This window comes from Condylostylus longicornis, unplaced genomic scaffold (assembly GCF_029603195.1).
Source record: "Condylostylus longicornis isolate FDR11 unplaced genomic scaffold, ASM2960319v2 ptg000038l, whole genome shotgun sequence".
In the NCBI taxonomy this organism is placed as follows: Eukaryota; Metazoa; Arthropoda; class Insecta; order Diptera; family Dolichopodidae; genus Condylostylus; species Condylostylus longicornis.
In genome coordinates, this window is record NW_026578007.1 from 348,333 (window position 1) to 372,694 (window position 24,362).

The 24,362-nt window shown below is 29.2% G+C and overlaps 1 protein-coding gene across 1 annotated transcript in view; it reads right to left on the reverse strand.

Annotated features, from left to right (window-relative positions):
- Window positions 1-24,362, reverse strand: part of LOC129609223 (cubilin homolog) — a 59,446-nt gene that overhangs the window by 22,288 nt on the left and 12,796 nt on the right. Inside the window, exons 3-16 of the mRNA XM_055521154.1 lie at window positions 22,118-22,301; window positions 18,206-18,312; window positions 17,546-18,140; window positions 16,774-17,493; window positions 15,707-16,048; window positions 15,294-15,650; window positions 14,859-15,229; window positions 9,812-9,939; window positions 8,484-8,546; window positions 8,283-8,409; window positions 3,186-4,215; window positions 2,967-3,126; window positions 1,737-2,089; window positions 1,584-1,680 (exon numbers count right to left, since the gene is read on the reverse strand). Coding sequence (XP_055377129.1) covers window positions 1,584-1,680; window positions 1,737-2,089; window positions 2,967-3,126; window positions 3,186-4,215; window positions 8,283-8,409; window positions 8,484-8,546; window positions 9,812-9,939; window positions 14,859-15,229; window positions 15,294-15,650; window positions 15,707-16,048; window positions 16,774-17,493; window positions 17,546-18,140; window positions 18,206-18,312; window positions 22,118-22,301 — 4,634 coding nt within the window. The remainder of the gene's footprint in view (window positions 1-1,583; window positions 1,681-1,736; window positions 2,090-2,966; window positions 3,127-3,185; window positions 4,216-8,282; window positions 8,410-8,483; window positions 8,547-9,811; window positions 9,940-14,858; window positions 15,230-15,293; window positions 15,651-15,706; window positions 16,049-16,773; window positions 17,494-17,545; window positions 18,141-18,205; window positions 18,313-22,117; window positions 22,302-24,362) is intronic.

The following is a 24,362-nucleotide window of genomic DNA, read 5'->3' on the forward strand; positions in this document are numbered from 1 at the left end:
ACTCTAAGAACTTATGTGACAGTTTTAATTATAAAGTGAAGATGGAGGAATCAATATGTGTAAGTAAATATTTTAATTCTTTTAAATAAATTTTAAAGGCACTATTTAGTTTCAAAATTTAATTATCATTTATTCAGTGACACTAGTGTTTCTAAAAGTAGAGCTGTTTTCTTCGGCTTGTTCGGCTTCGGCCAACATAAACTCAAGCTGTATTTTGCAAAATCGAGCTTAATTTTTATTTTCATTTTAGTATTGAATTCATAGTAATTTATATTTTTTTTCGTCAGCAACATTTTCATTTTCAGTCTTGACTTAATACTTTAAAGTTGGTATAAGAAAATTATCGAGATAAAATATAAATAAGGAAAAGAAAAACAAGAAAACCCTACATAAGCAGTTTGCTGAGAAATTTAACGAGAATAACTTATATCAATCTAACACAAATCTAACCTTAAAACTATCAAAATAGAAAAAAAGTTAAATTTTGTCATATTTTCAAAGTTACATTTCTGAGAATATACAGGGTATGCCGCACTCAATGATATTCCCGAAGCAGGGTGATAGAATGCATGCAGACGAACAAAAAACACCTAGTAACATTTTCTTTTTGGGCCCTTGTTCTCGAGTTATGATGCCTCAAAGTTGGAACATACAAACACTTTCTAATTTTCACATCTTTATTTTATTTTTTTTTTTTCCTTTGTTCACTCCTAGAAGGAGCATAGGGCTAGTGCATGATTTCTCATGCACTAGTTTCATAGCGTCATAGGGTTTAACTAGGTAGGTGACTAGCCTGCCGTAGTTTTTATTTATATATTAATTATTTGAGGTTATTAATATTTACTACGTATTTATTTTTCTCAGTTTTTTTTTTAATATCGAATATTAGGAATATTTTTTGAAAATTACTTGTACAATATTTTTATTAGTATTGTAATTAAGTTATAATAATATTGAATATAATTTTTATAGTGACCTGACCGGGGTTTGAACCCGAGACCCTTTGGTTAAAGGACCGGTGCCATAACCACTGCACCAATGGTCAGATCTTTATTTATAACTCGGGAAATATGATAGGTAATCAACAACATTGTATATTCATTTTAATGAGTACATTCGTCTGAATGCATTCTATTACCCTGCTTCGGGAACACCATTGAGTCCCGGGCACAATGTATCTATTCTCAGAGTAACTTTGAAGAATAATCTCTGAAAATATACACATACCTTAGTTGTTCATATTATTTTATAAAACTTATTATTATTGACTATAATTTTATAAAACTTATTCTGTTGCCTACGAATTTTTTATAGACAAGACACTTTAAGTAATAGTACAGTAAGACAAGTTACTTTAACAATTTTCGTTACATAACATTTCCATTTTAATAAAATACTCTAATTTAGTTTTCAATACGGTCTATATGTTTAAAAGTTGTAGAACTTTTGAGAAACTTTCAGACTGGAAGTATGAAGAAAGACCTTATTAAATACTCATAAAAATTTTTGGTAAGATCATAACTTTGGGAGCTTGCAGAGGTTTGTTTTATTTGCATACATTATATATCTGTTAATCTTCTTACCATTATTAGAAGTTTTTAGTTTCCATTCACAATTGTCTTCGTCTAGTTTTTTAGTCAATAAACCACGTGTTGCTCCTTCTATATTAGCTCCACAAAGCTGAAATTATAAATTAACTGTTATATTTGTGAAAATACTTTACGTGCAATACTCACTCTTTTGATAGCGATATTGAACCCAGCTTTTTCAGTTGAATTATCTGAATGAAATTTTATAACCATTTTATGTGTAGTAGAGTTAAATTGTGATAGAATAGGAATATTATTTCCACAATATTTCCAAATTAAAGTATTTTCGTTTTGGTCATTAGAATTAAAAAGTTCTAAGTAATCTTTAGCACATAAAATGCTTTCTTCAATATCGGTAAATAGCACATTAATTTGAAATCTTTTGTTGAAAGTGCTAGTCACTGACCATTCGCAATCAGTGTTTGGATCATATTTTAAAGGAAAATTTGGAGAGCGCAAATGTATTACATCAGTCTCTACCAGTACATTTCCACCGCAAGCTGTTTTAATGTAGAAAATTTTTTTAATTAGCATTGAAAATAAAATAAAATTTTAAAATATGGGTATGTTATTCGAATTTTTGTACTTTTAAGAAATGATAATACATATAAGAATAATGTAAGAAAGCTAATCAATATAATACTGATGATGAAATAATTTTTAGCTAGATATACCGAAATGTTTACGTTTGTAATTTCTTTAAATTTGTATAAAAAGTAATGTAAACTTTAAAAAACCAAAAATCTTTTAGCACAGTCATTCGTATGATCACATGTCCGATGTGTGTATGCACAACTTAGCGATACTCTTGAATCAGTGTGGTAGAATTACAGACAGACGAACAAAAAATATCAATGAACATTATTTTACACTTTTTTTCCAACTCATGAAATATAGCAATATATGTATGTACTTTCTAAATCGAATTCGCAATAGTTTTTTTCTATTAAGTGAAAATTTATTCACATATTATGTCAGAAATTACACTAAAAACTGAATCTGTACATATATATGTATGTATATATTTAACTTGAAAATTTTATGTGTGTACATCGTTCAAAGTTTTTTGTATTTAAAATTTTAAGCTGTATTTGAAAAAATAAGTATCTAAATAAAAAATATGAACTAAAATTACCTAAGGATTTAAAATATGCATATGAAGTATATTGTTTCTATTCATAGTCACTTTTTTCATTCCAAAAGAATTTATGATTTATTAAAAACTTTTACGAATGCAATAGATTTATACGATAAAAAATATTGGAAGGAAAAATATTTTCTCGTAAAACTTATGAAAAAATATTGGAAGCAACCAACTAATCTGTGTAATTGGTAAATTATGAAATTTTAAAGTATAGCATATAAATCAAAACTTACTTTGTTTGTGAATGTTATAAGATGCTCGAAAATATTTTTGTTTATGAAATTCATTCGTCATAAAATAAATGTACATTAATCTTCCATGAGATACAACTTTAAAATTTTTAGCTCCACAAGTTTTTGTAATAATATCAGATCCCGTTTTGTCATTTGAAATCTATAAAAATAATTCATTTAAAGTAAAAAAAAAGAGAGGGGGAAATTCAAGGAACTTACCAGTAACCCTTCGTTTATCCAATCACAATTCTCAAGCCCATAATTTGCACTAACATTTAATTGCACTACATTCCCATAATCAGCTTCTATTGTCCACATACAATAAATGTTATTTGAATATGGGCTATTAAAAGACTGAATTAAACCCCTCTGTGACTTGAGATAACCTCCACATGTTTCAATATTGTATTCTATTCGAAAACCTTTTGCACTATTAGAATAATCGGAAAAAAACTTGATTCTTATGGAATCACCATCACTAACTATAGTTTTACTTTTTTCTTTACACAATTCATACGTTTTTAATGTTTCGTTATTTTTTAGCTCCGTTATTATTAAACGATCATAATAACAATCGGCGAGCGTACCTTCCAATTGTAAATGAGAAACCACCATTGTTATAGATTTACTTTTCTTGGAAACTATTGTCCATATGCACATTGAATTTCTCGGATAGTTATTAGGAAAATTCGGTGATTCAACTTGTCCTTGCAAATCGGTTAAAATTGAAGTACAATTTGTTTTATAAGTTAATAAAAATCTGGCTGGTTCGTCAGAAGATGTTTCGAAACGTATAAATAATTTATTACTTGTAGAATATATTGTTTGTGTCAATGATTTGTTTTCTAATGTGTCGTTTTTACAACCTATTGCAATTTTATTATATTTGACAGAGCCTCCATCATATATTATAAGTTTATTTTTATCGCAATCGTCAGGATCATTAATGTCCATAACAATTTCGGCAGTTATTTTAGATCCCGCCGAAACTGTTATTAACCAATTACATAACGCTCCGTTTTGTGTGATATCTGGATAATGTGGAGAGTGTATTGATCCTTCAAACGAATCTATATTTCCGCCACAACCAGTAGCAGTTTGTGCATAAGTTAAAAAGAATCCCTGATGACGAATACTATAATCTGAATGAAATCGTAAAAGTAAAAAGTTTGCTTGTGACGGTATTCTTGATGGTATTTTTTTTCCACAAAACTTTCCAATTAAAGGAGAATCATCACTTTTTCCGTTTCTTAAAAGAAATATTTTTCAAAAATTTATCTTCATAAATGTTTTGTATATTATAAAAAAAAAACCCACGTTGTGGGCTTGTTGTTTCTTTTTGTCAATATTTTTACTATAGTCTGCACCTTCGTGAATGGTATACAGGTATGCCTCGATAAATACGTATATGTATAATTTTCGGGATCGAATTTTTCTTACGTCACTCGTAAGTGAATTTATGTATATACAATTACGAGGCACACAAATTTTTAGGTTAAGAAATATAAGTACATATTAAAAATATGCAGATACAATTTCTAAAAGGAAAATGAACTATGCAATCTTAATTTAAAACAAGTAAAAACGTTTTAGTCGGTATAAACCGATTGAATTATACCCTGCACCTTTCGTTATTGTATAGCAATTACTTGAACCTATGAAATCAGTCTATAGACTGTTTCATAGGTTCGAGTAATTCACGGATATGTCTGACCTATTATTGGACATCCGACTGCCAAATTTCATGAATCTGACTTTATAATTTTTCCTTATATTTAAAATCAGCTTTTGGAGTTGTATGGCACGTACCTGAACCTGTAAAGCAATTTCATCAAAACTTCACAAATATATCTGATCTATAATCGGACACACAACTGCCAAATTTCATGAATCTGACTTTATTATTTTGCCGAATATAAAAAATTTGCTGTTGGAGTTGTATTGCAGCCACCCGAACCGGTGCAGCTATCCCATTATAATTTTTAGGGCATGTGTAGAATATAATTGGACACATGTATACAAAATTTTATATTTATAGCTTTATTAGTTTTTGAAATATTTAAAATAAACTCTTTGAGTTGTATGGCCCTTCACGAAGTGCAGGGTATAAAAAAGAATAAAGTTGGATCAAACCAATGGTTTGTATTGTAGCACTTTTCCCTTCAATAAGTGAAAACGCTGTTTTTAAATACAGTGTATGTATACATATCACACTATTAAAAATATTTTCATTCATGCACGAAATTATTTCTAGGATTGCATATATTTCGGATGATGCATATATGCAGTCTTTCAAAAAAAGCAAAAATTAATTTAAAGAGGGCTTAACATAATACTCAATTTTAAGGGTTAATTGTATGAGTTAAGAAAAATAATTATATTTTTTAACGTCATAGAATTTACCGTTAGCTTTCTGCGTTTAAAAAACGTCAAAAATTCAAATATTACAAATATCAAGGCGATAATTTCAGATGGGGTGGAGATGGGGTGGAGGAAAATTTTCTTCTAATGAAATAAACTATTTATTAGTATCTAAAAACGGATTTTAGATAACGGCAAATTTGAACGGTCATTTTGTTTTTTTAAAGTTTAACTATAGTAGGAGAAGCGATAGGAGAAGCAAGCCACTGCCTTTCTGCGTTTGCAAAATTTGAAAAATGCTTATGGTTTGATTGCAAGAAATATTTAAAAGGGGCTACTTTCAGAGGGGCGGAGAGAGGTAAAAATTTTCTTCTACGGAAATAAGTTTCTAGTAAAGATGTATGCACATATAAAATTTTAGCTTTCTATCTTCAAAGGTGTAGAAGTTTTGTAAACATGTCCACGGAAGATCAGAGAGTGAAAAATTTTTGAAAAAGTGCTTAAAAGCAGTTAATAATAAAACAACGGAAAAATTTATATAAAAGAAAAATGGTATTTAAATTTTTTTATATGGTATATCGAAATTATTTATATCGGGAGCATGTACATCAAGGGAAACCTGTATTCACCATGACATGGAGTTTGTAACCACTTGAAGGAATCGTCTCCAGCATGAACAAGTATATATAATCTTGCTCAGCGTAAAGTTGTGCAATGATTTGGCCATGTCTGTCCGCCTGCCAGTTCGTCAGAACGATCGCACGATAACTCAGAAACGAATAATGCAATGGACACCGAAGACTCTCACACGTTGTTTCTTTTCTGCAAAGAACGGTTGCTATTGCAATTGGTCCAATTCTGACAACGGGTTCAGGTAGCTGCTATACAACTTAAAGAGATTTTTTTTAATTATTTGAAAAACAAATAAAGATATTAATATCCAAATTTACAAAGGCAATTTACAATTACACTTTACATATGTTACAAAAATTTTGACGGAATGGCTGCGATGATTCGAGTAGCTGCCATACAACTCCAAAACCTAATTTTAAATATTTGGAAAAATAAGAAAGTCAGATTCACAAAACTTAGGGGTCGTGTGTCCAATTTCAGGTTAGATATATTCCTGAAATTTTGGTTGGATGGCTTGACACGTTAGGATAGTTGCCATGGAACTCCAAGTTCTAATTTAAAAAATTCACAAAAATAATAAAGTTAGATTCATGAAACTTGGCAGTTTGTGTCCAAAATTGGTCAGACATATCCGTGAAGTTTCTATAGAGTGTTTGGACAGGTTCGAGTAATTGGTATACAACAATGAAAACTAATTCTAGATATTTTAAAATTTTTAGACTCAGATTGTCTAGGTGCAGGGTATAATTCGGTCGGTTTATACTGACTGAAACATTTTTACTTGTTTTATCTTATTTTATGGCCGAATTATATATGTAGGCTTTTTAAGTAAGAAACTATCTTATTCCAATAGTTTTATATCTATAAAAATCTTATGTGAATTGACCGGGCTCTCCATCAGATGAGTCAGGTGTGTATGCCTAAACAACCCAAAGAAATTTACATTTCTTTGTGAATTAATAAATCAAAGAATACTGACAATATTACCAATAAAAAATTCGGTCATTGCCATGTTAATTAAATTTGGAAATTTCCAGATCTGCCAGAACTTAATATCACTTTTTAGTACTGAATATTTTGTAGGCACTTTAACTGACGATTTTTTCGCCTTCAAGAGATTTTATTATAATCAGTATTAAATTACATATGTATTTATTTTTGAAATTTGTTTTTAGCGATTTTAATTTTTTTTTAGCTGCTGTTGGGCGAAATATTGCAGCATAAGTGTCATCCTAGTCAGAGAGCGTCCGCAAGGATGGTATATTGTCATCCTTAATACTCCAATTGTGAACGAGCTACTTGGTTTAAAATCCAGTTGTGAACGGGCTACTTGGTTTTTTTGTTAGGGTAACACGGATACTATATTTATCAAGTCACCAAGCTCAGAGAGGAAATTAAAAATAAATTCCAAATTCATATGGAGTTTAAAAGGAAATTATTTATGTAAAGGAAATTGATTAATATTTTTACCTCTACTGATTCTACATATTTTATTTAATTTAAAATTTAAATTAAAAAGAAATTTGTTGGTAACTTCCGCTTTCCAAATGGAATGACACTGAATTGAAGAGTGAAATTTTTGAATAATAAATTGAGTTTAAAAAAAAATTGAAAAAAAATATCATAAATAGCAACAAAAAATTGTCATAACCTATATGACTTTTAAAACTATACTAAATAAAATGAGAGCCACAAAGAATACTCAAAATTTTATAAAAAAGAACATTCAGAATTGTTTCTCTAACGTTTTTAATTTGAATATTTAGAAATATAACTTCAGTTTGGTGGCCAGATAGATTTACGCTTCATTAGTCAGGGCATTGAGTATCAGGCCAGCGCCGATGGCCTCCACACAAACATGGAGATTCTCTGTGACATCATACAGAGGAGACTCTTTTCAACACAGAGGCGGTGTCCAGAGATCCGCGGGTGGATTTTGAAAAATCTTTAGTAGCCTTTTGTTAATTAAAAGTTCTATGTACAAAGGTAGTCTTATGATGGTGGTGCGCCTAACATTGGACCAAGTTTCTTATTTGGCTAAGCCAGCATGAAGAACGCGCCCGAGACTCTACCTAGCACATTTTGATTGGAATTTTTCAAAGCGATTATAAAGATGTCGGAAAACATTTGAGAAAAGTTATCGGCTTTCTGAAAGGCGATTCAAGGAACACCTAAAGAAACTAAGCTTATAGAACGACGACTTTTGCGAAAGAAGAAAAGACACCCTCTCTAGGAATTTAGAGCGTAAATTCATTAAAAAACTTTTTAAGGCAAACAGAATGACTGCATTTACGCAATAATAATATAAATGTATTTACTTACCTTATTTCTAAATAGTCTTCCCCACAAGTCTCTGAAAGCATTTCTAAAGAAAAGTTGAGCGGCTTAATTTCTATTTGATGGCCGTCGGGTGCTACTATTAACCATGTGCAATCCATGCTATTTGGATCTAAATATGCAGTAAGATGAATACGAATAAAATGTTTAGTAAAATGATATAACTAACATTTGCGCACAACTTACACTCTTTGGGATATGCTGGTGATTTGATTTCTCCATACGCCCCCACAATCGTACCCCCGCATTCTAAAATTACAATTTTTGACATTTTATATTACTAATATAGAAAACGAGATTAAGTTATATACTCTGGTGTAACCTTTGCCCTGATAAGTATAGGGCCACCCCGTAGAGAGAGCAATCCTCATTTTCCTTTTGTTTTTTTTTAAAAAAGTGTATATAGAGTTTATTTCTAGCAAAAAAATTTTCACCCTCCTTTTGTGTTTTAAGTCATTTGCATCTTAAAATACCCAAAAACTTTTTATATAAATAAATTATGGAGTTTGATTTTGATATTTGCAAAAATCTATTATCAAAATAGGTAAGTTTTAATTCAAAATATATTTCCTAAAATATATGGAAATTCAATCAATACAGACGTTCCTCATTGTAATTTAAAAGGGTACTAAATTAAATTGCAAGATAAAATTCAAAATAAAATTTAAATTGAAAATTTTTCATGGACTAAATTCTGCAAACTCTGAGCATGTTTTCCTCTTATTGTAAAACTTTACTTGAAACATCTTTATGTTGAAGAAAATATTATTTTTAAAAATTCACTTCCAACTTAGAATTAATATAAGAAACATTCGACAAAGCAAAGCTTCAAAATCTGCCAAGTAGGATGTTTTTTTAAAAAAAAAAAAGCACGTTCCAAAATTGTAGTATGTCTAATTTTTTAAAACATTGTTAAAATTTTTTTTATATGCAACAAAAATATTTCAAGTTTGAAAAAAATCATAGCATAATTATCCTAGAAATAATAATTTATTGTTATTGGTTGCGTTTGTGTATATATATACATATAACTTATATAATTTAACCAGTAAATCTGCGAAAATTAATTTTAATTTTAAAGATCTATATAATTGTGCGAAATTAAATATTTTTAAGATTTAAATTAGAAGCTTCAGTTTAGAACTTAAAAAGGGGCAATTAAATACCTTTAATTGCTCATTTCTCTTAAAATATACGAAAATAAAAGTAAAAAAATATTAAGCAAATCAAATTTCCTAGTTCTTCAATAGTTTCTTTTCACACTAAAAAATAATTTCATAAGAACATAAGTTGAGAAAAAACATACGAATTATATCGAAGTTGGCCCGATTGAAACAGTTCGGAAACCAGTTCGGCTTTCCTTGTTTACTTACTACTTATCAGGGCAGTGGTTTAATTTTTAACAATTTTGATGAAAAAATATTTCAATTGAGAAAACATATTTCGAGTAAATAAAAGTTTAAGATTTATAAACATATGTATATGTGTAGTTTTAAAGCAAATTGAACACTTACCTGTATCAGAAATTACATAATCCACTTCAAAGCCTTCGTCATATGAAAGATCCTTTGAAATTATTTGAATTAAAGTTACTGTGTTGGCAAAAGATGTGAAGTCTTTTGCTTGAGATAATTTGCAAATCCTGTTAAGAAAATTGTAATATTCAATGTTATATTTTTATTTTTCTTACTATTTTTTGAACTTAGAGCTATTTGTGTAGAAAAGTTTTAACTTAAAAGAAGAACTTCAAATATTTTTTGGGTTATCGTTGGGACGTACGGGCGACTCAGAATTCGACGCTAATCAAAAACATATACTTAAGTCTATATCTCAGACTATTGTTTCTTAAATTGTAAATGGGAAAGCGTTAATATACGTTTGTACGGGTTTAAAGATATTCGTTTACCGAAACTTATAAGGATCAACCAGAAGGTTACTGGGACGACGTAATATTTTGCGATGAGACTAATAAATGCTATATTATAACGAAGCGGCAATTAAAGTGTAGAAAAAACCATAACAGGCTTTAAATAGCAAAAATATTATACCAACCGCTAAATTTGCAAAACTATCGGTAATGGTTTAAAGGCTGTATATCAAGTCACGGTTTGGGAGACTTTATTTTATTGAAAAATTTGGTATTATTGGTTGTTATACATTTTTTCAGTTTAACGATCAAAAGCATAAATCATATTTAAAAATAAAAAAAATCTGATGTGGTCAGCACATAACCGACCGCATTGTGTATTGTCTAGTTGAGTGAAAGTGATACGGAATATTAAAAAAATGTCTGTTAAGTACTTCTTTCCAATTTTAAGGACATTTGTAAGCGTATAGTTAACATATCTAGAAAAATGTAAATTTGGCTCTTAGTACAGTTTCGCTTTGTGCTATCCGAATTTCCTGAAATGCAAACCAATTAGTTTTGGTAATGGCCAGAACTCAAATATCAAATTTCATGAAATCCCATCAATTCCTTCCGCAGATATGGTGAAAAATGTAAAATCGGCCCGCAAATCAGTTTTCGAGCCCTGATCTTTCCAAAAAATTTATATGTTCATTGTTTTAATACGAGGAGTATATATTAAATTTCAATGAAATCGGTTGATTATTTCTCTTTATATACACAAAAATGTATATTTGGCCCGTAGTAAACGCCTAGTTGCCGATGCCTGATTTCTTCCAAAACATACGAATTTTTGCGGACGGTCGAGCTGAGCTTATATATAAAATTTCAAGTAAATCGGTTGAATATTTTCTTCAAAATGTTCAAAAATGTAAAACAGGCCCGCTAAAAAGTGCAGTTCCCGAGGCCTGATATATACCAAAAGTTGATCGATCCGTGCCATGGTGGAAACAAACTTACATATAAAATTTCATCAAAATTGGTTCAGCCGAACTTGAGATACATGCGTGCACACACAGACCGACAGACGGACCGACGGACAGACCGACAGACCGACAGGTTGCTAAAAATAGTTTATTTACACTTCCGTACTATGGAGAAGTACGTTCCCACCGAAAACTCGATATGCAAAATTTGTTGCCATCACATAACCTACCTATTGTTTACACAATACGGTCCGTAATAACAAGTATAAAAAAGTCAATTGCTAATTTTTGATTAAAATAATAATTTTAAAAAATAGATGACATGTGCTCTAACTTGTAGAAATACAATCCTCTGAATTCAGATGAAAACTCTATTTTTCAGTTTGTTGTAATTGTAGATTATAACACTGAATTCCAAAATGCAATGATGAAACTAAAAGAGCGGTGTGGAGCTTTTAACTATAATTTTAACAATATATGAAATGGCAAATTTCTTAAAATTGTAAAAGTATCAATCAACAAAATTTAATACAAATATCGCTTATTTAGAATAAGATTCTATCAACCAAAATTTAAAAATTAGAGTGTCAATATTAAAGAGTTTTATATGAAACTAAAAAAAACTGTTAAAGAAAATGTAATTTGAAAGTCTTGTAATTTAACTAATAAAAGAAAAATTAAATAGTTTTATTTCAAAATAATTGTTATTAAAACAAAAGAAACTGAAAATTTCAAATTTTAAAATTTCAATTCAAATTTTAAAATTTAAACCTTCTATGTGTGTAACATAAAACTATTTGATACCATGCCATAAAACCCGTATATTCAATAAATATTGTTTTATAAATACTAATTGCAAAGTCAAAAAAATAAAAAAAATTATATAATATATAAGTTTTAATTTTTTTATTGTAAACCTTCTACGGTTTTATGTATTAAATAATAGAAAATTCCAGAGCGTACAAAATGTTTATTTATATTTAAATTACTAAATTACCAATTGATACATTAAAAAGTCTGAAGTGCCAAATTTAGCAAGCCTAATTATTTAAACCAGTATAGTTAGTCGATGTAGAACTTTATTCTTCTAAGTAAGTGATATGTGTGTAATAGGCATTGCAAGCATGCTGGATATCGTAATGCAGGCTATTTAAAGTTATTTAATTTATGCATACATCATATAAAAATATTAAAATTATTAGAAAGCTCAAATATTAGAAAGAGACACGAAAATCTTCCAAACACATGGAATAATAGCATAATATTTCCTGTACATAAAAATGGCGACAAGAAAGACTGTAAAAATTATCGAGGAATTACTCTACTGAATACAGCATATAAAATTTTTACGAATATTCTGTATGTTCGTATTAACGATGTAGCCGAAGAAATTTTAACAGAATACCAATGTGGTTTTCGAAAGAATAAATCAACCACAAATCAATGCTTCATTTTAAGCCAAATATTTGAAAAGTTCAACGAATATTCGAAAGAGGTTCACTGTCTTTTTGTTGATTTCCAACGGGCGTTCGATAGCATTCATAGAGAAAGGATTTTTGGAGTGATGCAGAGATTAGGTATCCCCGAAAAATTAATAAGACTGACATGCATGACTTTGAAAAATAATAGTGCAAAAGTTTTAATCCAAGGAAAGTTAACGGCCCCTTTCAATATAGAATGTGGTGTGAAACAGGGGGATGCGCTCTCTTCCCTAATATTCAATCTGATGCTTCATTATGCCATCCGGGAAATCGATCATGGAGGAAGTATTTTTACAAAATCGTTTCAAATTTGTGCTTACGCAGATGATATAGCTATTGTCGCCAGAAATGAAAGGCAAATAAAGGAGATCTTCACAAGACTAGTTAAAAATACCAAAGAAATCGGCCTCAACATAAATGAAGAAAAAACAAAGTACTTCATCAAAACCAGATCTTCAAGAAATTCTCGAAATTTAGAAATCGGAAGCTATGAGTTTGAAAATGTACAAGATTTCAAGTACTTAGGTGTTGTTTTTTCAAGTACAAACGATTTTACAAATGCTATCAAAGAGAGAATAAATGCAGCTAACAAATGTTATTACATGAACCTGAAGCTGATGAAATCTAGGTTACTCTCGAGAAATAGTAAATTACAAATATACAAGACTTTAATTAGACCTGTACTTGCTTATGGATGCGAATGTTGGACCGTTAAAATGTCTGATTGGAACCTGTTAGCTACTTTCGAAAGAAAAATATTGAGAAAGATTTTTGGACCAACGAGAAATGAGGACGGAACTTTCAGAATAAGATACAACCATGAGCTGGAAGAAATGATGAAATTTGAAACAATTACAAGATATGTAAAATCGCAAAGGATAAGATGGCTGGGCCATGTAATCCGTATGAATGAAAGCAGTAAGGTCAAAACAATATTGCAGAGAAAAGATCACGGAACTAGAGCTAGAGGCAGGCCTAGATTGAGGTGGTTAGATTCAGTAGTCGAAGATTTAAAAATATTGAACATAAATAACTACACAACATCTGCACAAGATCGAGACAATTGGAAGAGGATAGTGAAGGAAGCTTTGGTCCACAGAGGACTGTAATGCAGTGGAAGAAGAAGAAAGCTCAAATGAATTTGTTCTTAACACCTTTTTATTAAAATTTTCCAAAACAATAAAATTTTTTGTAATTCAATTTCAGTTTTTCAGTTAATTTAGGAACCAAAATTTTAAATTTTTATTAAAATTGTGTGTGTTAGAGGAATATTAAGAAATTCGATGTTGAATATTGACGTATTTTAGTTTTTGATTGTGTTATTTAAATTTAGAAGATATAACTTAAACATAAAGATTCGGTTACTCAGTTAGTAAAATGTGATTTAAAATGTGTTAAAATAAATTAATTACTTGCATCCATTAATATTTTAATTTATTAAATTATTTAGTAGTTATGAAAAATATTTCAAAAATAGAATAACAGATAAGAAAATTGACTAGAGAAATTTATTTATGTTTTGTAAAATTTGTATGTATGTATATGCATTCTTTAATTTTAAGTTATGTAAAATGTTTAAGCTAAACATAAATAAATAAATTTAATGAATACATATCGTCACCTCAATATTTTAGTGTCATATATTTGGTTGCTGACAGACAATAACTGCAGTCGAAATACGCTAAGAAGAAACAATTTAAATTAAAATAATTAATACTTTAATGTGTACCTATGTAAATAGGCTATCACAAGCAGAGATATGGCAGAGTTGACACGGTCAACTACATCTATTTTCGTTTTTACTTTGAGAATGAATTCTTTGTTTTGTTTGATTTCTTCTAAAATAAATGTTATTGTTAATAAAGAAAGTTTTGTTTAAATTTCATGTGTAATAAACATATAAAAAGAATAAAAAAATTGTATAATAAGTACCTACAGTGTTTTTTTACTATTTTCAAACTGTTATTTTGACGTATATGGAAAAATGAACATATTACTTTTTAACACGCTAATTTATTGTGTGTTCGTCATATACGAGTATGCTTCTTATACGCATACTTTTCAAAAAATTGGATTTTTAAATCTATAATTTGCATTTTCAGCTTTAAATTTGAATTGCCAAAAATGAAAAAATATACGACAGTAAAATATTAGGGTAACGAATGACGATATGTAAAATTTTGATGTACATAGATGATAATTCTACACTATGGATATGTTTTATTTTTAAAAATTTCGGCATATTTACTCGGTTTTAAGTGTTTCACCGCTGGAAAAATTTTGAAATTGAAAGAGTTGTTTATCGCAATTTGAATAATTCAAGTTATTATAATTAATTCTTTTATATTTTAAACTAATGCTGTAGTCAGGTGGTGCTTTTATTATCCATTCGCAGAAGTAATCTGACATTCTTGAGTTAATTGTTGAAATAGTCCCATTAAGTTCGGTCAACACGCCGCCACAACCTGTATTTTCGAATTGATAACGAAATTTAAATCCTTTAGCCTTATTAAAATTATTAAGGGAATTAAATATAATTTTCATATAGTTATTTTTGGATAAGAGAATTTCTGTTGGCCCATCGCAAAATCGAGAAGAATTTGAAGTACTTGTAAAAATCTGGAATACAAAATAAAGTTTATGAATGAGTTAAATATTGTTTTTTATATTTTTCATATGATACCTCTACATTATCCCATACAGCACAACTTTGAAATTTACCAGCACTTAAAGAAAATTCTTCTGTTGAAAGAGCAATGATATGATTTACTGGAGCTTGGATTTCATAAGTGCATGTGATACCACTAGGATAAGGATTGGGAAAACCCGGTGATGTAAATGCTTCACTTGAATTTTTTAATTGCTTGTCACACAATAGTTTGTAGTTCGCTTTAAATCCGTTGTAAACTGAATGAGGGAATCCATCGATATATTTATATCTTAACATTAAATTGTTTCCACTAGATTTTATAGGCTCAAATGTGTCTGAGTAACACCTTCTCATTAATAATGGTGCATTTTCGTTGCTCCCATCATAAATCTATTTTAAATTAAAATTATTTAAATTTTTCTTAACGCTAAAGAATTTTTATTTACCTCTAGAGAAGCTATTGAGCAATTGTACAATCCTGGAATTTCAAATGTTTCAAATTCAAGTAATACTCTTGTTCCAACTGGTTGTCTTATTAAATATTGACATGAAATAGCTTTCAACGTTGGATCTTCTGTTTTCGGTGATTGTAAGGATCCATGAGTTTTATCAAAAATACCTCCACAATTGGGAATCCCTTCTGTTATTTCGTAATGAATTTGAAATGCGCTGTCACTGGAATACTGGTCAGAATGAAAATTTATTTCTGCACTATTTGAAGTGGTTTCATAAACTGAAGGCGTAATGCTGGACGAACATAACTTTGTACTATCGTCTCCATTTCGAATCTAATATTTATTTTAAATTTTTATTGTTAATGAAATTTTTTATTAAAAGTAACGATAAAAGAACACGTATTTTATAGCATAAAAGTTTTGCACGCTTATCGACTTTTATTATCGAGTAGAAACAGTAGTTTATTTTCAGACGAGTTTAGAATTCTCATTTCCAAAACTCTTCGACAGTTCTTCGACAGTTGTTCGAAGTGTTTTGGCAATTACGATTCTTAAATGACGACATAAAATTTGGCGTGATAAACGTAAAATTTTATGTAATTTTAAAACCTAAACCGTGATTTAAAGGTCAACTGAAGAGAAAAAAATCCATAGTAAAATACTGTTCTAATGGGTTTATTATCATATTGAATTTGTGTTATCAAATCAGATAACAGAGTCTTATATTAAAGATTTGCAAAGTTTAGTCTATGAAATATTTTTGGAAAATATGCAATTCAAAGACAAAATTCAAAATTGTAAAACTCATTGCAACGCAGTTTTTTGAATGACAAAATTTAGATCTTCTATTTGATCTTCTATTTGATTGAAGCTTGATTGTCTTAAAAAAATGAACCTCTTGAATTGTGTGAAATCTTATAAGTGCCTCTTATATTTTTAAATTTTTCTCTTTTATAGAGATTTTATAACAAGAAAATATGTGAATAAAAAGGTACACAATCTATAAGTCGAATAATAGCAAGCATGCACATCTTTTACCCTGTAATCCACAAGAGTACCTCTATATAATCACCGCAATTAGTTTCTGTTCCACTTAATTTGATTTCTATAATTCGAAAGGCTAATTTTTTTCCATTTGGAGCCAAAAAATTCCAAGAACAATCACGATTCGGTGGAGACATACTTGGCCAACCTGGTGAAGATATGGTACCGGCCAATTTTAAATTATTTTCAAAGGTAAATTGGCCACCACAAACTGGGTTGACGGACTCCCATGATAATTGAAAGCCAAGTGTAGGATTTGATGGTGAAGAATCTGTTTTAAACCATATATAAAGAAAATTGTGTGATGTATAAAATTGACCATTCATTGGAAATAGCGTTCCACAATATCGTCCAAAGCCTGGTGCAGCAGAATTTTTACCATTATGCAACTGTAGAAAATTTCTCGAACAGTCTGTGCTGTTATTCAAGTTAAATTTATTAAAAGTAACATTCAAAATTTTGTCCAGCGTTGTTTGTAGAATATAGTAGCAGTTTGAATCGGGGGGATAGTTCATCAAATCCAAAGTCCCAGTATCGTCGACTATAACTTTATTACACATACCATTGTCAATCGTCAAACATGTGCGTCCCTTGAAGCCTTGAGCACATGCACATTCAAATGTTTGCCCTTTTTCTATACAAGTTCCTCCATTTTTACATGGATTATTTAAACATAAAGAATACGAAACGCATTTATATCCTGAATTTAATAGTCGTTCACAACGTTCATTCGGCTGAAAATAAAGTATGTGATGACAATTTATTTTGTTATAAATTCACTCTTACAGCACATGGATTTGAAGCACAAGGATTTGACTCCGGTATGGTTGCTATACATATTTGCCCATTTCCTTCGTAGCCTATCTTACAAGTACAAATTGGGACACCAGATATGATGCGGCAATTGGCATGAGGCGAACAATAGCCCAGTGAATCACATGAATTAGTTTCAGATAGTTCGCAAGTTCGCCCATCTCCATAATAACCAGGAGGACACATACCGCAATGAAATGACCCAAACGTATTAACACATTTCGCAAGTTGACTGCAACCACCATTGTTTATATCACATTCATTTATATCACTGCAAACAAAGCCATTTCCACTAAAACCATTGGGACATGGTCCGCAATAAAATTTCCCTGGCACATTAATGCATGTTGAGTGGCATGGATTAATATCAGCTTCACATTCATTTATATCTACGGTACATGCTCCAGTGACTTCGTGTTTTTTCCACCCTTGATCACATAAACATTCAATTCCATTTTTGGTATTAAGACAAACTCCATTTCCACATAGCTCGTGAGTAGATCCTTTTAAACAATCTCTTTCCTTTTCTGTACAATGTACTCCAAAGTAGCCTGATTTGCATCGACAACTAAAATGGTAAATTAGTAAAAATGTTTTGTAAAAATTTCTTTTTATTTTAATAATTGCTATTACTTGTATCCGCCAGGAGTGTTTTCGCACCACGCATCATTTTGGCAACCCAAATTAGGAGTTTTCAAAAACTGTGAACATTCATCGACATCAGTTTCACATGTAACACCCTAAATTGTTTTTAATTAGTATAACAATCCGTGTTAAATTTTTTGCTTATACATATTAATTTTGAAACTAAGTTCAATTAAATTTACGTAAATATAAATCGAAATTTTATTACACAGGCTTCGAGAGAAGCTTTGATGTGCTTCATAATGATTTTATAAAAAAATTCCGAAAAGTATAAACTATTGTCTTTATATCTAACAAGTCCCAACTCATTTTTTTTTACGAAATGCCATTGATCGTGTCGCAAAAAAGAGTTTAATATTTTAAAAAATCTCAGGATATATACACATTTTTTAAAAAGCTTCCCATTTAAATTCTATTGTACGAAAAAGAAAGGAAGGTAGGAGGAAAAAATTCATATTCAGTATGGTTTCAAATGTTAATGGGGAAGGGTGTATGATTTTTCATGTACATTTTGTATTTCCCAATAAGGTAAGTTGAGTAGTGTCTGCTAACAAAAATGTAAATAAAAGTAATCTAGGTTGACACATTTCAACAATTTGAGTTATCTCATTTCGTTTATTTATACTTATAGAATTGTTTCAAATAATTTCAATTTGTTTTTAAGTTATTAAAATAATATATATGTACCTACTTCCAATCAATTTTTTTGTACATAATTATTTTAAAACTAGTTCAAACATGTTATATCGAGTACTTAATAATTAATTTTTGCTCTTGTTTTATATTTAATAGCAGGTAAACAATAGTAATCTATTTATAAAGTGTTCCTGGTTGTGTATGAAACTTAATAGTAAACGCAAATGGACAAAAATCATTATACATTCGGAATTTCTGAATCCGGTTATAAAAATATATGATTGTCTTTTCCAAAACCTAATATTTTTTTGCTCAGGTAATATATTAAATTTTAAAAAATTTTCTTAAATAAAAATAGAATTAAAATTTTGAAGTGTATATAAAATTTGTATTGGAAAAATAATATTTGAATGTATTTTAGATATTATTTTTTAATTCCCTCTTCAAATTGTTTTTCAAATTCAATTTGTTTACTATCTATTCATATCAATATTTAATAATTATCTTTCATTAATTATATTTTCAACTTGACACTACAGTTACTTCCCATATCTTGAGTTAACTTACCCTACGAGAAAAAAAAACTGTTCACTTAAAAATAATGAAGTGTTTTCAGTACCATATAAAATTTTAAAGGCGAAGGTTGTGCTTGTTGTTTTTCCGCATATGTATTTTAAGAATTTTAAAATAATTGTGAATGAAAATATAATTATATTTAATTGATTTTTTGAATATATTTTTGGAATTTTACCTGCTTTATAATAAGTGTGAATTTATTTTAATACTTCTTCTCAAAAAATAGCTATTTCGACTTAAAAAACCCATATAAAGTAAGGTCTTGCTTTCAAGTTTCTCGCTTATCATTGGGACTTGTTAGATATAAAGATATATAGTTTGTTATTAATTATTGGAAAAGCTAGTCACAATAATCGTACAAATAAATGTCAATAGGGAGATTTTTAAAGGGTAAATTTATGTATCACTTCCTAAAATTAAAAATTCACTCTTGTTTTGACGAGCTTTTAAAATATTGGCTTTATTCCCTATGTTATGCTGTGCAAAAACTTAAATAAGTGTTTGTTTTTTTTTAAATGATAATCTTTATTTTTAATATCCCAAAATACTTTTTCAATCTTTTCCAAAACCAAGGTAATAATTATCATCATGTCGCCGGTGGTTTGATAATGTTTGTTGAGCTTTATTATTATTCCCTCTTATTTTATTTTTATTTTATTAAAGATCCTTATTTTCTCACTGAAAAATAACATAGACAACAGTTAAAATACCAAAATTACGTATTAACAACATTAAAATAAGTGAAGCGATGTTTTTCAAAACTTCTGAAAATTTTCGATATATAATAGTCGATATAAAATAGATTACAGACATTTATATCTCTTTTCTTTCGTAAGCTACTATTAGGATGTTCGTAAGGTATAAGGGTTATCATAAGTTGAATAAGCTTTAGTTTAATACGCAGTGTAAACGATTACATGAGTATGTGGTATAATTATTCTTAATATTGTTACTGATTGTTGTAATGTATAGTTATACTTATACTTTACATAGAAGTTTTCTGCAAACTAAGTTAAATTAACCGAGAAATTACTGTCGCGAATAAATCAGTACATGCTCAACGATTGTCACAAAAATAACTTTATTCCAATGTGAACATTTTTAAAACATAATTTTGTTTTTCAGGTTGAATAACTAGAAAGATAAGTTAAATTTCTTTCGTAAAAAAAAATACCTAATATTTCAAAAGCTTTTGTTGTTATTGAGTTTCTTTACATTTAAGGATTTCACCAGTGGTACAGGGTCTTGTGGTAAGTTTTTTTATTTGCTAATTTTTTAAGCTAATGCAACATACAATGTATTATTGTGTTTTAAATTATTTAATTTTTTGAAGTATATATGTATAATAATACAAGAAAACCGATTAAATAATTAGAAAAAAAAAAATTAGAAAAATTCGTCCTTCGATGCCGTAATAACCGAAGACAGGTGCCTCTGGCGCCCTCAAACATATTATTAAATACATAATGAGCTTAAGTTTTGCCGTTTCTTGAAAAGGATTTATCCCCTATCTTGGGATTTGAATTTGGGCTATATAAGCTGTTTTATTTACAGCTTAATAGCAAGTTTTTTTCAGTAATTTATCTAGTTGACTTAAAGTTTTATGTTCACTAATCGTATCATTAAAAACATAATAACCTATATGTGTATGTATAATATATAATTAAGCAGTCGTAACTGCTAAAATGAAAATTTAGACTATTATTCTTTAAGAAATAGAACCTAGATTTTTTTTAATAAAAAGTAACAAATGTACGATTGCTATGGTGTAATTGACAATGTGAATTGCCGATCCATAACAATTGCATCCGGCGGTCACTAATCTGCAATCAATCATTTATGCTAAAAAACTTGCATTTCAAATTTGATATACATTTTTTGCATACAAGCGGTTGACAAACTGCTTTAACAACAAGTTATTTTTATTTTCGAGAATTAAATTTAAATTAATAAAATTACTTATCCTCTTAATAATTCTCCATTTTGCACAAAAGACAAAATCGGAAATTTTTTTACAAAAACGCCAAAAAATTTTTGAATTATGACCAGCAATTATTGACAATATAAATTATGTGACATTTGTTTTTTGCATTATCGGTTACATTATAAATATATATCATGAAGAATCACAGAGTTTTTTTTAATTGATATTGCAGGTGCAAAAGCATTTAACGCACATTTTATATTGTAAACTGGTAAATATATTTTTCTTATTTTATTTTATTTCAACACAAAAAATAAAACAAAAGAAAATGTTATAACAAAATAATATTTTTGTTTGAGGGGCCTAAAATTTTATGACGTTTAAAAAATTTAGTTTAAATCCTATTTAACCCTGCAATATTTTTTGCAGTTATTAAACCGAAAAATTAGTACATTGTTTTCATTATTTTAAAATGAAGGAAATAATATAAAACAAAAGTCCCGAACAAAAGTTGTGGTACCCAACAAGATTAAATCTTTTTTGAATTTTTTATTTATAGTATCATATAAAATAAACATTCAAAATTTTTAAATAATAAAAAGATTTTTTCAGTAAACTTTTTTTTTATATATTTGGTGAAAAAGGCGTTCAAGCCTTCATCTTTGATTGGAATGAAATTGAAAGTTTTTTTTAAATTTCTAATTTTTCGTAAATAATATTAGATGTATTCCTTGCTAAACTAATATGCTAATAAAGTTCCTTACCTGCCAAGCTGCACTACATTGACATAAGAAGCTATTGTAAATTGGTATACAAGTTCCACCATTTTTGCAGGGTCCATCAACGCATTTATTGGCTTTCAAATTGTTAATTAAATTCAAAAAATCCCTATTTATTCGAGATACTCGAGTTTGTAAACGTCGTAATTGAAGTTTCTGTTGTGTAGTTCTGCAAAATAAAAGATTTGTTTTTGTTTCTATTATTGGTTATTTATATATGTATACGGTGTTTCGCATAAGGTGGCAAATAATTTTAGGAATGATTCTTTGATCAATTTGCAGCGAAAAATTATCTGAAAAGTAAGAACGCAGATTTTTCTTTTTTCGGTTTGCTTTTCGAATTAGGGCTAAAAAATTTTTTTTCTTGGAAAGCATCTTTTTAATACATTACTGTTTGTAAATTGAACAGGTATAAAATGTTGAATAAGTTTTTATAATTTAAAACAGTTGAAAGGAAACCGAAAAAACTCACAAGTGGTAGGAAAAAAGGAGATTGTCGGAGTCCTTTCGTAATGTATACAACACAAAAAAACTTTAATAAGAATATACATGTGTATAAAGAAGAATGTACAATAACAGAATTAAAATGTATGTTAGTAAAGATGTAGAAAAAAAAAATTTTTTTAATAACATGCTGACTAATTGTGCTACGCTAATTATTTGATGCAATTTTTTGGGCTGCGTAAGTTGCACACGAAAACGAAATATGTTCAACGAAATATACATATTTTTTTTCTTGGTGTTTACAAAATAAAAATCTGAGGGGTCAGCCGACATAACCGACCGCATTGTGTATTGTCTAGTTAAGTGAAAGTGTTACGGAATATTATAAAAATGTCTGTTCTTTTCAATTTTTAGGACATTAGCAAACTTATAGTTAACATACCTAGAAAAATGTAAATTTGGCTCTTAGTAGAGTTTGCTTTGTGCTATCCGAATTTCCTGAAATGCTCGCCAGTTATTTTCGGTAACAACCAGAACTCAAATATCAAATTTCAAGAAATTCCATAAATTCGTTCCGTAGATATCGGCCCGCAAATCAGTTTTCGAGCCCTGAACTTTCCAAAAAATTTATATTTTCATTGTTTTATTACGAGGAATTCAAATATTAAATTTCAGTGAAATTGGTTGATTATTTCTTTATATATACAAAAAAATGTATATTTTGCCCGTAGTAAACGCCCAGTTGCTGATACCTGATTTCTTCCAAGAATTAGGAATTTTTGCGGCAGGTCGAGCGAAGCTTATATATGAAATTTCAAGTAAATCGGTTGAATATTTTCTTCAAAATTTTCATAAATGTAAAACAGGTCCGCTAAAAAGTGCAGTTCCCGAGGCCTGATATATCCCAAAAGTTGATCAATCCGTGCCATGGTCGAGATAAACTTACATATAAAATTTCATCCAAATCGATTCAGCCGAACTTGAAATACACGTGTGCACACACAGACCGACAGGTTGCTAAAAATAGTTTACTTACACTTCCCTACTATAGAGAGTTGCATTCCCACCGAAAACTCGATATGCAAAATTTATTGCCATCACATAACCTACCTATTGTATACACAATACGGTCGGTAAAAATGATTGATTGAATAACCACTGACTTGGCCCCTGGGTTACTAGTTACACGACCGCGACGCACAATGCTTTTTTTTTTCTTTAGAAAAACGCTATTGAAAAAGTAGGTCCTTTTTATTTACTTAATATTTTTTATACCACTTTCACTTTGGTATGGAGTTTCTTTTCTGATAACGACGACTGCTGTTGTAATTAGACCAATTCGGACAAAAAGTTCCGGTAGCTGCCATACAACGAAAAAAGGATTTTTAAAAATTTTAAAAACTATTAAAGATATTAATATCAATTTAATTGCAAAGACGTGTCCAATTACACTCTACATATGTTCTGAAAATTTTAATGGAATGGTTGCACGGTTTCGGGTAGCTGTCATACAACTCCAAAAGCTAATTTTAAATAATTGGAAAAATAATAAAGTCAGATTTATGGCAATCATGTGTCCAATTATAGGTTGCATATTTTTCTGAAGTTTTGGTGAAATGAGTTGACAGGTTCGGGTATAGCCGATATATAACTCCAGAAGCTAATTTTAAAAGTTTGGAAAAATAATAAAGTTAGATTCATATAACTTGGCAGTCATGTGTCCAATTATAGGTCATAAATATTGTTGGAGTTTTGGTGAAATGATTTGACAGGTTCGAATAGCTGC